General features: G+C 38.8%; 1 protein-coding gene across 4 annotated transcripts in view; it reads left to right on the top strand.

The window, feature by feature from the left end:
• ARFGEF3 (ARFGEF family member 3) overlaps nt 1-16,434 on the top strand; it is a 198,460-nt gene that overhangs the window by 86,803 nt on the left and 95,223 nt on the right. For 2 of the 4 annotated variants that reach the window (XM_082474365.1, XM_082474368.1), the window contains 3 exons: nt 5,557-5,679; nt 8,967-9,009; nt 11,141-11,219. In XM_082474365.1, the coding sequence (XP_082330491.1) occupies nt 5,557-5,679; nt 8,967-9,009; nt 11,141-11,219 (245 nt within the window). Of the gene's footprint in view, nt 1-2,631; nt 2,764-5,556; nt 5,680-8,966; nt 9,010-11,140; nt 11,220-16,434 lie in introns of all 4 variants that reach the window. The other 2 variants (XM_082474367.1, XM_082474366.1) reach the window with 2 other exon arrangements.

Genomic DNA, 16,434 nt, shown 5'->3' with positions numbered 1-16,434 from the left:
GTTGCTCTATGGGATTTTTCTAAGTGAGAAAGCCTTGTTTGTAAATGTGTATTTGCTGGTTTGATCTTAGTCATGGGAAACTTCCAGTCTTTGATCCTGTAGCATGTTATCAAGTTCAAGCAGAGTCTCTCTCAAAGACCATTTTTTTTTTCTTTAAGATTTTTACTTTCAGGAACCTCCCTTTTTTACTCCATCCATCCTCCATCCCTCAATTCCAAAACAGTGGTTAATAATGGTAGCTACTGATGGTTGAGTTCCTAGGGCATGTCAACAAGTATTGTATTTTCCACACGTTCTCTTTTAATCTTTACCATGACCAAGCTATATAAAGAATCCCGGAGAAAGGGAGGTTAATTTGCTTGCCCAGTGATTTCAGGCCAGGAAAGCCCGAAGGTGGATGGGAGGGAGGGGTCTCCAGGCGGGAGTCTGATTGCACCCACTCCACTTTCCACATGCTTCCTTGGTAAGTAAGCTCCCCCCACTGCCATCTAGACTTATTTTATATTGATTTGTTTATAAATAAAAAACAATATTGAAAAATTTTTTTTTAGATATTCAAATCTAGGCTTTTTATATTTCAAATATGTGCTGTTAACCACTATGCTATACTATTGCTTCCTGGCTACCCTCAGTCGTAGAAAATGTTAGTGAAATCTTGCCATATTAATATAGCAACTGACTGAAATTCTTTGGATTCTTATCCACTTTGGACCTTACCAAGGCATTTAGTTAGAGAATGGCTGTATGGTGGTTTTACATGTAAAGCAGAAGTATTGATGCATTTTACTTTTTTTGTGACCGTAGATTCAAGTGACCATCAGGCATATGCCACTTTCTTGGGTATCTTTACATATTGATACTCAGTTTATCTTTTCTGAACATTACGTTATCATCAGAGGATATGGAGTTTAGCAATAGTTCCACTTGTTATGCCAGGGAACTTAAAAAACACTGAAGCTCAAGACCTGCTGCCAAAGATTCTGATGTAATGGTTCTAGTTGTCACTAAAGTATTATTTTAATTGGGCTGACTTCTCTTTAAATATTCAGTGATCCTTTTTTTTTTTTTTTACTCTAATGTGGAAGCATTATTTCTGAGCCATACCTCAAATAAAATATTTTACAATTAAGGAGCTGATAGTCTCCAGATATAACCCGGAAAAAAAGTACACAGATGACTTACTTGGTCCATTTATCCTGGAAGCATCTTATTTGTCTTGTTCTCTTTAAGACTGGGAGGGGTAGCCCCACCTCCTGGCAAGAAGACCGAGCAAGGAAACTGGCCCATTAAACCAGCTGAGGCTACTGGATTGAGGAAACCCCATTCTAAGGAGCTTCTCCACTTTTCCTTCCAGAAACTCTTTCTTTCCTTCCTTCCTCGTGGGCCAGTCTCTTTACTGACTCTGGTTTGACTCCTCTAAGGTGTCTGTTCTTTGACTACTTACTACCAGATAGGCTTTGAGGGAACTAGTCCTTTGCAAGACATTCTCCACTTTCCTTTAACCTCTGACTTGCATGGCTCTTGAAGAACTTATTTGGAGTTAGAAGACACATTGAGCAATGCAGAGATCACCTCTACTTCATTTTGGGTTGGTTCACTGGACAGAGGCTAGAGTTTGGTAGACCCTGTGTAGACAAAGCAGAAGGCTCTGCCTGAGAAGGTGCAGGCATTGATGGGTTGAGGGGTCTTAAGCCATTTTAATATGCCAGCTGAAGCCAGGAAGAACATGGAGGAGGAAGAAGGAAGTCACAATCAGTTTTCCGTAAATGCCTGGGCACTTTAAGAATTTCCTTGTAAGTTGAGATCCAAAAGGAAAACCAGCAAATTTCCCTACCCAAGCATGGGATCAGATTAACTTACACAGGTATTTCTTAGGAATAATAAAACAACTTCAGTTCACTCTGTCTGTGTGTATGTATGTGTGTGTGCCTGTGTGTTTGCATCAACAGGACCCATTTGATGAGGTGCCTCCTGTCACATACCCACCTGTTACTGCTGTTGCCCTGGGAACGGCAGAGCCACTGAGCTGTCGTCATGATATAACAGAGTTCAGACTTAAAGGGATCATCAAAATTTCCTTTGGTTCTAATGTGATCAGCAAGCATTCATATAAGAGACATTTCTGCTTTCTTGTAGCTTACTTAATCTCTGATCCTTTCTATTTTTATCACCATAAATTGTCATCTCCGTAAAAATTTTCCAGTTGGAAACATACTAGCTCTTCTCTTTATAGAACTCATTAGTCAGTACCATGCACTGTTTTAACAAAGCTATGCCACTAACCCCATTCAGATAGGGAAGAGAAGGTAAATGCACAGTTCAACAAAGTGAAGGTCATACGTACTTTGTAAAGCTAAGCAAACTTCTACTGTGGCAGCTTCTTTAAAATTTATTATCACTTTGGTTAATGTATATTGAATATCTGCTACATTCCACTATGCTGCTTCATATTTAATAATAGTGATTACACCGTGGTTGTAACCTAGTACTGTTATTTATCAGTCTGCTGACTCGGTGATACAAAACTTGTATTGCTTATGTATGGCTTGCAAACTTGTGTTTTCTTGTTCTTGTTCCTTCTGCTTTTGGGGTCTGTTTTGCTTCATTAACGATGTATGTTTTTGCCCTCAGTTGCGTCTAGCATGCCATAAAGCTAGATGTCCACAAATGCATGAAATGATCAAAATGTCCCTTACGAAACTCCTCACTGCCCTGTGTCTTCGTGCATTCCCTGGCGATCAGGGACCTGTGGCTTTTCACAAGGTATTTGACTTGCCCTTTGAGCCTCTGGCAGAGGTGCAGGACTGAGGCTTTTTAAGTGTCAGTTCTGCACCACGAAAGCAAAGGGCATGGGGAGACAGAACTGATACAAGATATATGAAAAGAAGAAATTGATGAGCTCCTTTTCCAGAAACTCAGCCTGACTTTGGACATGGTGTTCTCTGAGCTTCTCTGATTCAATGTGCTCATCTTAGCACTGCCCTGAGGTATAGAAAGAAAAACATTCACAAAGTGAAAAATCACTGGTCTCGAATTACAATGGTCAGGTTTTTAAGGGGAAACATAGTTCTGCAAACCTTTCGGATTTACCAATTTATTATTAATATAGCAAGTTAAAGAAACTTTTCTTTAGAAGATGTCAGGATAACTGATAAAGCATTTCTTTCTGAGTACCTAAAGAAAGTGATATTATCAGATACATGATCATTTTTATATTTAAAAGGATACCCTTTTGTCATATTCAGTATTTATACTCCCAACTTTAGTAGAATGAGCTCCTTAGATTAATCTTTTTTTTTTAAGCAGACTAAACATGCCTATCTTTTCCCTTAATAAAACGCCTCTTGGAATAAGTCATTTCCAGTGTTGTACGTGTAGTAATAGCACCTAAACATTAAAAATGGTGGTAACATTAAAACTCAAATACATTTGTTACTTGTGAAGTTCATCTGTTTACAGCACTGTTTGTGTTGCTTCAAATCCAGTTCTTCATGTGTGCTTTCTTTCTTGGGTCTAAAGGGACTGATAGAGTTTTTTAAGGGAGGATATAGATGGCTCTCAGTATTCAGGAAAATCATATTTATGTTAAGTGTATAGTTCAGCTCTCCAGATAGCTACTCTTCATCTTTAGTGCGTCTAAGGCTTAAAATTCCCCCTTAAATTTATAATGTCAGAGCTTAGAGATCTTAAAGATCAACATTTACAAAGGTTTCTTGGGAGAGTATAAGATTTAAAGAAAACTGTTAAATCCTAAGGTATAAATAGTACGAGTGTGCCTAATTACACTGTGGAGAATTTGATTTCATCAAAGTGAAATACCTCACTCAGATGTATTTTCACAGTTTTTAAACTATTTCATCACATGCAAAAGTAAAAGCCTTTCAAGATTAAAACATGTTTTTTTCTAAGTATGTATAAATTGTACCTTCAGGTCCATTATAATCCACGATTGTTTAAGAAAATGAATTTAAAACTGATATACCCTAAATGGTAGTTTGAAAAACAAATATTTTGGAACTTGCTCTTATTTTTTAACTTAAAATGAATTAATCTAAGCCAACTTCCAAATACACTGTTGAGTTTTCAATGCTTGTTTGGAATATTAAGCATTCAATAGGAGATAAATTAAACTGTTAGAAAATATTTACTTTTACCTAGTTAATTTTACCAAAAAGGTTATTATAATGAGGCCCGGCAGAAAGGTCTAGCTTAAGCAGTAGCAGCAACAAAGCTTAACATTTAGTTTCTCTCTTGTTTCAGTTATCAATCATCAAATTAAATTTGCCATTTGGGTGAGAACCCTGTATTTTCATTGTAGATAGTCTTGGAGTTACTCCTAGAAAAATAATTTAGGTACATTAAATCCCCCTTTTTTTCTTTTTGTGGGACTAAATATGCTTGGAAAATGGAAAGGATAACATATCTTATGGAGAGGAAAAAGTGGGCAAATTTAAAGCATGCATTTATTGTCAATGCCCATTCCTATAGCTTCCAAAAGAATTAGAGGCAGTAAAATCTGAAAAGTCATGCCATTTAACATCAACATCACCATCAAATGAGAGATTTTTTTTTTTTTCCCCAAAATTGGGACTTCTTCATGCAGCAGCCATCAGGAAGTCTTCTCATGTTCAGCTAGACATTCAGACTCACATGACCCGACTAGACCACAACTGGCGTTATGTTCACTTAGCAGGATATAGGACAGGAAACAGAAGTAGGGCAACGGCAGGCATTTATCTTTCACAGGAGTCCTTGCTGCAGTCCAGAGGCTAGTTGCTGGCTCTCAAATGTCAGCTTAGGAGCAAGAAGATGAGAGCCACCTTTGTGGGTACAGAGTCACCTTGGCTTAGCATCCCCAGGTTTCAACTATGTAGGAACCAATAATCTGTAACAACTGCATGAGCTGAGCTGGCAGAGGTCCCAGAGGGTGTGATCAATGACAACAGTCACCCAGGGAAACTTCTCACCAGGTTTTTATAGTTCGTTCACAGTTCTCCGAATTCAGATGCAGCTTAGTAATCGGGGGACATTTTTACCCTAAGCCATGCTGCCTAGTAACACAGCTAACTGTCCCACTTTTATCAGGTTTCCAAAAGAACACAGCTGGAGACTTAATCCAAGGTCAAACTTGTTTATAGAGGAGAAAGGGTTTCATTAACCCTTTCCCCACACTTCATAACTCAGGAGTTAAATTCTGTTCCTGTTTTGCCATGGAGAGAACTTTTCCTGATTAATTTCTAGCCACCTGAGTTTGTTCTAGGTAGAATTATTTGGCATATCTAAAAATCACTAATTTGCATTCTTTTGTGATGCTCAGAATAATAAGCTTCTAAGAGTGATAATCTTTAGGGAAAGATTACTTTTCCTATATGATTAAAAACAAATTCCCAGGGATTTAAAATACATATTTAGTAGTACTCATTGACAACTAGTCTTAAATCAGGCTGACTTTCTATTTAAGAGAGATTTAACATCCTCTCCAATTAACTCCAAAGCATGTTGGTAATGAACTGATATCTACAGATCGTGTATGTTGCTGTCTTATTTCTTTACCAGGTGTGCATTGAAACATACATATGTAGCTGTCACCAGCGTAGTATAAACACTGCTGTGCGGGCAACTCTCAGTCAAATGCTGAGTGACTTGACTTTACAGTTACGACAAAGGCAGGAGAATACGGTGAGCCTCTCGGTACCCACACGTTCATTCCGGTCTTGCCAGTGTCTCTGTGTAACCGCATGCTAAGTGTCCCACGTCCTATATGCCTTCCCCTCCCCCTGCCAGGGCTGCTTCCTACTGAAACATTAGGAAGGGCTGGCTTGGTTCAGAAGAACATTTATTTATATAAATTAAACTCTTTAAATGTATCTTTGCCTGTTTCACTCCAAAGCTTGGAGAGTTATTTTTCCATATGGTTTCGGTCATTTTTTTAGTCATTAATTTAAAATTCACTTTTCTTTTAAAATCATGTTTTAAACATCTCAGATTGAACAATTTTATATAAAAATATTGTGATGTATTAACAAACAGAAGTAAATTCAGAATTAAGAAAAATTACTAGCAGTTAATTAATTACATGCTTTGAGGCTTGGTGCATATGTTTCTGTTTGTGAAATAAAAGGCTGGGGCAGGAGGTTTCCTTCACCTGCTGGTGCCATCAGGGAAAAGCTGAATTTGTCCTCTCTCTGTCATCAAAGCCCACTCGAGCTTTTTGCTCTAAACTTGAGCAGATTGTCTAAAATGAGCATTCCTGGGAAAAATGTAAATGTAGTCAGTTTCTTGTATATGTTATCTCCTGGGAATGTTAATTGAGGAGATGATTCCTCTTCAAAATAGGTGTTTTTTTTTAAAAAAAAAATGCCTCTAATAATTCAGATTAAACTTCTTTTAAAATCTGCAAGAAGTATTCTGAAATGAACACTTTATTAGTTATTTTTTAGAATAGGAAATCTCAATGGCAATCCAAAATATCTCAGAAATTAATTTTACAGAAATGAAGAGTTCATTTCTAATTTTTAACTTCAATTCTTTTCTAATTTTTAGAAAATCATGGCATTGAGTGAAACCTTAGAGATTATCTGGTCAAGTTCTTTTATTCCTCAGAAAAACAGCTGGGGAAGATGAAGCCCAGAGAGATGAAATTGAAATCTAAAATTAATGAGCGTATCAGTGAAAGAGCCAGAACAAAAGCCCTAGTCTCCTCACTGACTCCCAATCCAGGTTATTAATATGCAGTCTGGCAGCCAGTGTTTTTTTGTTTTTTGTTTTTTTTAAATCCACTAATCTGAAAAAACAAATACTGATTTTCTTCTCTGTTTGCTATATCTAAAGCCCAAGTTTTTATTAAAAATCATTTAAACTTGAGATATTTTTATTATATTAGCTTACTCTTTGTTAAAAACTATTTCATTTATACTAAGGTTTTGCATATGATGGTATAGATATATTAGTTTAAAAGAAATTCAAATCTATAAGCAGAAAGCATTAAGAGAAAAAAGTTTCTTAATGGAAACAAAGATGTTGAGAGTCCTGATACTGGTATATGATCATGTTCCATCCTTGCTAAATGGCAACATGATGGGAAATACTATAACACTAATGTTTTAAGGTAAAGCATTTAAATGAAACTTTGTAGTTTCAAAGTGATTTCAATTATGATAGTTTATTTCGTTATATTTTTAAATTTTTAATTAGGAGAATTTGGGGTTTTAAGTAAAACGACTCAGCTTTTTAGCTTATCTTGCTCTCTGTAACAGTGGTGACAGGTATAGTTGTAGAGGTCTGGATAAAACTAGAGGGTTGTCTGCCTCTGTCCTAAGTACTGTGTGGCTAGTCAACCTTCTGGTCCCGCTCATCACTGACCATCTGGACTCACCCCATCCGGAGGCAAGATCCCAAACGAGATAGAAAATTAGTGTTTCCTGTTAATTTCCTTTCTATTACTCATGAGATCCCTGGAGATGTTTTTGTGTCCCAGAAAAACATGATTCTCAGGATGCTAATATTTGAAGCACTTACGATGTTTAGTAGAGGGAGACATAAGTTTTGCCACCTAAGAACGGTTATTTTTTAAAAAGCTATTAAAGGGGAGTGGTCCCTAGGATTGGTGAGACTCACGCTAAGTAGGCTGCATGTTCTCCCATGGGGCACTTAGCATTACTTGCAGAAGATGTGTATAGTGCTTAGCATGACCCATCACTGGAAGGACATCACGGGCCATCTCAGAATTAGAAAGACTTAAATACAGTGGAAAGAAAATAAATCTAGAATGCCAAAAGCTTAGCACGAAATCTATCTTCAACTTAATGTCTAGCCCCTCCCCACCCCTACTCCCAAGGCAGATTACTCAGTTTGATTTTGTAGCCTCAGAAACCCTGAGTTATTATCGAGCTTTATTATTGAATTATTTCGATGACAAAAGCCATTGTTAAATTGTTGTTACTCATTTTAAAAAGAAAAAAATGCCACATGTAAATATTTGGGGGGTAGGTGGTAGTGGTTCTCCTATCCATAAAAATGATTCAGATGGATTTCCTCCGGAAAATGTTGTTCTGAACTTAATATTTATCCATGTGCTGAGCTGTAGGCACTAACATAGCATTTCCCAAAACACTGTAGAAGTTGCTGAGCTTGCAAATTTATGAACAGAGAAGAGTAGAAATACATGCCTGTAACAAGTTTAAAAATGATCAGTGCTATGGTATTTATATCTGATAGTTAATTGGCATGGAAATGCCTTCTGTTTATCTCCCAATGCTAAGAGGTGGGGAGACTGAAGGGTTGCCTTCCTGCTCGCAGCTCAGTAGTCACTGAATTATCCCTACCACGGGAAATAATCTTACTACCAGTAAATGTCTTCTCCTTCCTATTCTCCCTTCCCTCCAGGTTCTGTCTCTACCCTGATAGTTCTAGATCTACCTAGAGATGGCCTAGAGGGTCGGTCTGGTCAGACAGTCAGAAGTTAATACACTCCCCCATCAATTAGGAATCTGGTGCTTCTGACCCGCAGTCATCTTGGACCTGTATGTTGAAGTCCAGGAACCTGATTCTTCTTACGATTAAGAATCTGTATTCATTAGGTGCCAGTCAGAGTGCAGTCTGTGACCTGGGGACAAATTGTTTTTTGTGCAAAGAGAACGCACCTGTTTAGGCAGGTATTGCCTCAGGTCATAGCCCTGCAGCATCCTGGAATGATCAAGTGCACCGTGGGGCTTAAATTTCCAGGGGGTTGTGGACTCTTGAATGAATTATTTTTGGAACTGATACCTCAGTTCAGACATCATAGCCTTTTCATAAGTACCATGAGTAATGAAACGCTATCAAGAGCCGGAGGGTGCGCCTAGGTAAGTTAGCAGAGCCCAGAGCACTCAGATGACACTTTGTTTCCTAGAACTTTCCGTTGTTGAACAGTCGGGATTTTTCTTGCCTGAATCTCCTAATTGTCCTGTGTGTGTCTCCCTTACTAGATAATTGAAAACCCGGATGTCCCGCAGGAATTCAGGAGTCAAGGTATTGGATTTGATTTTTGCACATTCAGTTTAAAAAGCCGGTGTAAGAACACCTACTGCGTGCTTGGCGTGGGGATGTAACACTGAGTAAAAGCTTTCGGGTTAGTTCCCCATTCTCCTTGGAGGCTCTGCTTAGCTTTAGTCAGCCGTTGTTTCCTTCTGTTCCTACACCCTCTGCCAACCATACTTGTCCCAGCTCCAGCTGTGTCAAGGAAATTAACTCTTCACACACCTTCCTGCTGGAAGCTAGTTTTTGTAGTTACGTCACTCTTCATGAAATCAGGTTCATTATTTCACCTGAAGGGTATTTGTGAAACACCGAGTTTTTGATATGAAAAATGAGTCACCTCACAGGGAAGGGCAGACAGCCCAGTTTCAATAGCAGATGAAATCAAGGTAAGGAACTTTCATTCTGACCCACAGGACGGGAAAAAATAAAGGTCCACGTACAACAGACAAGCACTTTGACTTCTTAAAAATGTTTGATGGTATTGTTTTCTGACAGAGATATGAAAAATTCAAATTATCTGATTGAAATATAATTTTTATTTTGAATTTTATTCAGTAATTTTTTAAATGTTGAAAAAAATCTGCTTTTCTTTGATATTTTTGCCGGTTAATAATGGGGAAAGGGGGGGCGGGGTAGAGAGAAGATGAAAAAGACAGGGAATGAAACGGAGAGAAAGAAGTAGCTAAACAGCCACAGTTAGGAGAAAAAGAATAAATGAAAGAAAAATGACTGCTTTAAGTCATTTTCTAAAGCATCACATGAGCATGTTGTTTTAGTCACATCTTCCTGCATTCTTGGGCTGCAACATCCTTTCACCTTTTGAAGCTCTCAGTGGTATGCTCCAAGATTTTCCACCAGTCTCTTCCTCTTTTGGCTATTGCAGTTCCCGTAATGTCTTCCTTTAACGTAGGATGATTTTATAAACTAAAAAAAGAGGTCAAAGTCCTCTTGGTTAAGGATGCATCTTTAAAATCTATATCAGTAAAAAAATTGATGGACTCATTTGAAATTTACCTAAAACTGAGTTTCAAGACTACTTATGGGTTTTATTTATTTTAAACTATCTTTTATCATTGTACTTTATCATTTCTCATTTTGTTCCTACATTTAAAATATTAAATTCTGAGGATCAGCCATTTCTCATTCCCTTGCCCTCCTCCAATTTTATTTTTATTTTCCTTCTTACATTCTTGCCATTTTTTTCTCCATCTTCTCTGACCTCATGGTCATTCATTCATTCATTATATACATCCATCAAACACTTGGGCACATTTGTATAGCTCTCCACAGGTTTTTATTTAAAAAAAAAAAAGCAAATGCTTCCACTTGTTACTTCACTTGGCCCAACAGTGCTGGGACTTCGTTATTATTTATCGCATCTTGCCGAAGGCCAAACTGAAGCTTACCCAAGCTCACACAGTCAGCAAACTGTGGACCAGTACTTGAACAGATTCCAAATTTCAGCCTTTTTCCAATACACTTCGGTGCTTCTGTGGGAGTTTTGTTGCTAGATTCTGGACACAAACATGTTTGAAAGGAAAATTTTTTCTGACCTTGGCTGTTGCTCCTTTAACAATGAAGGCCATGTACCCTGAGGATGCTGGACAAATAGCTAAAATAGGTGAAGATGGAGACTAACTTATTTTGCCTCCTTTCCCTAGTTTCCTAGTATGAAAAGCCCATCTTTCTTCCATGCCACCATATTTTATCTCTCTGGGATACAGCGCAAGTCGGCTCAGGAGACCCAGAAATTCAAGAGGTCAGAATAAGGGATGCATGTATAGTCTGCTGGCCTAAATATTGAGAAAATTGTTATCAATTGTGTTGTTCCTTAAATTAACCAAATCTTTTTTGTTAAGTGTGAATGAATTTTACTTATAATAAATAGTCTATTATTTCCTTCCTGGACTGTCTTGAGTGTTTTACTTTGGAAAGGACTGATGGGATAATCGGTCCTTTAATTCTTTTCTGTGACCCTTTTGGTGACCTGAGGAAGGCTTAGCATCTGAAAATCATCTTTCCAGTCCTGAAAGTATCAAAAGCAGAAGATGGGAAGGACTGTTGAGGAAGCCTGTAGTGCCCCCTGCCGATGTCTAACGCCTGTCACCTCCTTTGTTTGAAGGGCCAACAGTAGAGTCCCTCTGTGATGACCTTGTCTCTGTGCTCACTGTTCTGTGTGAGAAGCTCCAAGCTGCCATCAAGTAAGTGCCTTCAACACTGGTGCTCTGATTCGTTAACGGAATGTTTCTGAAGTAACTTTTGCCTGCAGCATCACTTAAAGTTGCAGAGCATAGGGACAGTGGTTCCCGCCACCCCGTTGGTATTCACTGAGCAGTTCACTGTCTTTCCTGAGACATGTGTTCAGTGATCTTGGGCAAGCCCACATGACCAAATACGATTACTGAAGGATGTAATTTTCTGATGAGAAAAAGGGAAAACAATACCTTGCAGAAGAGTTAATCCCTTGAGCATGGAGGTGAGTGGAAAAAATGTTGGCTAAGAGCTAGTTGATACAAGGGCTAGTCCTAACCTGGCGTGTCCCTGGTCTGTGGCTCCAGATGAGCCTTCTCATCCAGCTATTGCACCTTCCTCCTCTGCTAAATGGCCAGGTTGGGCTGTGTGATCTTTTCTATTTCTTCTAACATCTCCTGAGCCTGTGAGCTCACACACCTATCTTTAAAAAGAACGTGTTATTCTGATTTTTATATACTTTTCATTTATTTGCATGACAGTTTAATCAGTGATATTAGTTCATTTGTGATGTCCACTGCTCCAACTCTCCATGCAGTAAGTTGATAACTTCTGCATCTGTAGTAAAGCCAAATCATAAAAAGGCCAGACCTGCCAAGGTGAGCTGAAAGTCTCTAACAGCTACATATTATAATTAACTGCAACATTCTACAACATGGTAAGATTCTGAAGTGCCCTGTGAGTTGGGAAAGACACATTAAACTATTGTTTACTGGTAACTAGAGTAATTGATAATTCAGAAAACTTTTGCTTGTAGAATTTTATATATGGTAATGAGCTGCGAGAAACAGTCCAGTTGCAGACATGAATGAGCTCTCTCACTTTGCTGGAAACATTGCAGAAATTTGTTGTTGTTGTTGTTTCTTCATAAACTCAGGATTATTTTTAAGCTAGGCTTAAAACTACTCTTAAAAGTTGTTGCCCAATAGTCTCTACTTCAATTTATCTATCATTCCTCCAGGTCACCTGCATATTTTGACCAAATTAAGCTCAATTTATATCAGGCACTTAAAAAATGAAGAGACTTATTTAATACATAGGTAGTACAAACCAAAACAAAATAGCACTTAACTTCTTCCACACCCCACCCTCAAGTTTCTCCCACCCCAGGACCCTAGGCAGGCTGCAGGTATGGGCATTATTTTTCCCTCGGGGGCAATGTACATGGAATGTACCTGGCTGCTCCCGTGCCCCACTCAGGTCCCGCCTTCCTGACCATGGAGAGTTGGAGCAATAGGGCTGGGGTTCAGATGATCATCGTAACCTGCAGGCTCCAACACCAGCCACGGTGACCCCATCTCTAGGGACCCCGTGCTACCTGATTTCCTTGGGACAGTCCCAGGCTATGCCTGTTGTGTATGATTACAATCACCCTTCTTTACTCTCAACAGTGTCCAGGCTGGGATAGGTTATATATTCACTCTACCCATCCATGCCCGGGGTTTAGATCTCTTCCAGTGCTAACTTCTCACCACTCCTGCCCAGTTCCTCTCCATCTTGGCAGAGCCAGCTGTTAGATCAGAGCTGGAATATGTTTCTCATTGGCTTGTTTTCTCCTGAGAGACAATCATAGTTTAATTACTGTTGGCTCAACTGCATTATCTTTGTTGGATTACCTGGGTTAAAACCCCTGTTAGGCCCCTTACTGGCTCTTGACTTTGGGCAAAGAGCTCAACCACCCTAAGCTTATTGATCCTATCATTAATTCTTATTATCACGTTACATTATTTTATATTAATAATATATATTATAATAATATTTATAATAAAATAACATTATAATGTTATATTCATAATATAATTTTAATATTGATATGCTTAATGATTATTCAAAATATTTTTAATTTGCATTATGATCATTATAATATAGTAATATATATAATATTAGTAATATAAAATATGTTAGGGTTTTTGTAAGGATTGAATGAGAAAATTAACCTAAAAGACTGTCAGTGCCCACCAACCCAAGATCACCAGGAACATCTGAGGTTAACAGAATTAGGGTTATTAACTTGCTGCAGTAGGGGAGCCTGTACACAATGGGAACGATAGGACATCCAGTAAAAGGGTGGGTGTTAGGAATTGTTATAGAATTTGAACCTGAGTTAGGTAATTTGGTGCGGATTAAAGGAATTGGGGGGTTCTGTTCAAGGACTGGGTACTGTCAGAAAGCAAGGGGCAATTCTAGCATTGAGCATCCTAGTTTTCATCTAGCTGACAAGAGGGCCAGATGGGAGCCAGAGTTGTCACTGGAGAAGCAGGAGGAGTCACTTACAGGGGAGGATAATATTTGGTCATTTTTGTAATTGTACAGATTTTTAAAAAAATTTCTGTTCAGATGTGATTGTCGATTGGCTTTCATCTTGTTACATCATCATTGTGGAGAGTCCTCGTCTGATGTTAACATTCTGTGCAGTTGTTTCTGTTCCCCAGGGGAACACACAGCTGGCTGGTAGCAACTAGCAAGCTGGCTATTGCCAGCTGTCAAGGATTCTTCTTCTTGGCCCACCCCTTCAGGTCTTAGCCTTGTCGGGGAATAAAACAAAGACCACCGAAATTTTGAAAAACATAAAGGCTATGTTCATTACTGTTCTGACAAGGGAAAACTAATAAATTAACCTTTTTTTCTGAGTAGTTTGCTAAGGGAAAAATCTAAAATTTTTAAGTGCTACAAAAGTGCTAATAATAGTTCATGGTAATTATGCCATTAATAATTTAAAAATAGCCATCAGGAGAAGTTAGAACAAGTCTGTAGGTCTATAAATGATACCACTGTTCATTGGTCCAGAAAGAGCCTTTAGCAGAGTCTAGTAAGGACCTGCCTGGCATCTAGGGTTCATTCAGTTCATGGTTCTTTAAAACCTGGATGGCTCTAATGTCACCTATAGGGACCCCTACCTGTAGGACAACCATATAACTTGGCTTACCTTAAACAGCCCAAAGTTACGCTTATTGTATAATTATTATTAAAGACACTCATATCGATATCTTCTAGGAAGTACTGGTATAAGTGGAATTTTTTTTTTTTTTTACTGCACAGCACATAATAAATATTTGATAAATATTAGCTCTAAAATAGCTTGCTTGCTTTCAGAATTATCAGTGCTAATTCTAGTTTGTGATACATTTAGGAACACTGAGTTTCTTACATTAGAAATTTAACTGAAGGTTGTTGGGAAAATATAATGCACAAACATACATTACAAATGCTCACATATGTGTATTAGAAGCTAAAGGTCATACATTTCTATCAGTCACTGAAAAAATGAAAACATTTCTAAACCATATGATTCAGGGATAGGCTTTAAATGGAAAAAAAAACTCATGTGACATGCATATGGTTTTCTAGGATTTCTCATTGGACATTGGATCAACGATGGCTTTAGGCATATTGTTATAGAGCTTAATGATTTTTATAGGATTCTCATAGTCTTGCTTATTTTTTCAAAGCAATTTCCTTATCATAATTCTGCCTCTGGAGACTCTTCTCCTTGTTTGGTTATGGCCTTTCCCATCATGGTTCCATTGCCCTAAGATGGGGGTTCTATTACTGCAGAAGCTGGGGTGCAGCAGGCTTAGTGCAGCTTCACTGGGAGACGTTTAACACCCCCTGGTCAGATAATACCATGCCCTTGGCTGCTCTCGCTCTGGTGGTTCTGTTAATTCTCCTTAAATTTTCACATCTATATAGTTTCTTCTGATTTTACTACTTTAACTCCTTTTATTTCCATTGGCTAAACTTGACACCTCTCCTACCTCCTAAGTAGGTTCTTCCTCTGAAATCACACCGCGATCATCACTTCCCACCCAACATCCATTCCCAAAATCAATGCCGATATACCTCACAGGTCTTTAGCTCTGTAGGGGTATGTACTCATGATATGTTCAGTCTCTCAGGAGAAATCAGAAAATGCATTCAGGCACACAGGTTAACTCACATGCCTCGGAGATGCGGTATTAATAGAGCTCTATATTAGGCAAGTTGAGTTACATGATGCTGTTTAAATCCAAGAATTTTTGGAAGGATAATTGGGATTAGAAAGATATTTTTTCATTCTCTGCCTGTTGGTTTCCCACCACCCTCTCCCCACCTCCCTCTCTTCTCAGTACAGAATGTCGGAGAGGAATCTATACTGAGGCATCTTGGAATCAATGAGGCGAGGCTGAGCCTTCATACTGTGTATTCTAATTCCATTCCACTCTTTATGCAGTTAACTCCCTCCCTCCTTTTTCTAACTAAATTTGAATCTGTTTCTAAGGGAGGCAAAATCAAAATAGTTCAAAGCGAAACAAAATTTTAAGAACTCCAGAAATGGAGGATGTGCTGCCAGGTTGCTGTCACAGTAACCCTGCCAGGGCTGCACTGCTGCTCCTTCACGGACCACTGGGCCACCCACCAGAGTTGTTCTCTGTGGATCGTGGGCCCGGGAGGAAGTCCAGAGACGAGCGGAGAGTGAGACCAGCAGATGCTCAACCTGTTCCAACAAAAGGCCAGACAAAGCGACTCACAGCCCTCCTAAGTAGGCAGATGTTCCCTAGTGTGTGTTGAAAGAGTCGGCTAGTTTCTAGGCTCCTTTCTGCCCTGTGCATCTCACAGATTCGTCTGTCTGTAGTCAGACAAATATGAAATGTACACACGGTGCACACACACGTGTGTATCTAGTGAGGGGCATGCCTGGAAGGTGCTCCTCTAATGACATGACTCGTGCCAGGCCACGAGTACTCATTTTTCCAGACTGCAGCAGCCCACAGAAAAGCTGCCGCATTCAGTCTCCAAGGAGACTCCCAGGCCAGTTTCCTTGGCAATGAGCTCTCTCTGTTACCAAGTCTGATGCCTTGGGGTTGCCATATTGCTGCAGCACGCTTTGCTGATATGTACTCATAGGGAACTTGACTGCTTGTAGCTTTTCTCTGGGTTTATTTCCAGTGATTTCAGAAACTGAGACTCTTTATTGTCTACAGTTATTTTAGTTTTGTGATGTTCGACTGACAGTTTGAAAGATAAAGAGACATTTTTCAATAAGGGCATTTAATAATTATTTTTCTTAATAATGAGTCAAGTGATTGGTCAGAAAGACCACTCACCTGGATTTTAATACTTTCTGGTGGATTAGGCAGAAAACTTAATCCAAGTATGAAAATGTGCATCCCATCAACTTATCTGTTT

The sequence above is a fragment of the Balaenoptera physalus genome (genome assembly GCF_965194825.1).
Source record: "Balaenoptera physalus genome assembly, chromosome: 9".
Classification (NCBI taxonomy): domain Eukaryota; kingdom Metazoa; phylum Chordata; class Mammalia; order Artiodactyla; family Balaenopteridae; genus Balaenoptera; species Balaenoptera physalus.
Note: the sequence above shows the minus strand (reverse complement) of the source record. Positions and strands in the feature narration are given on the sequence as shown.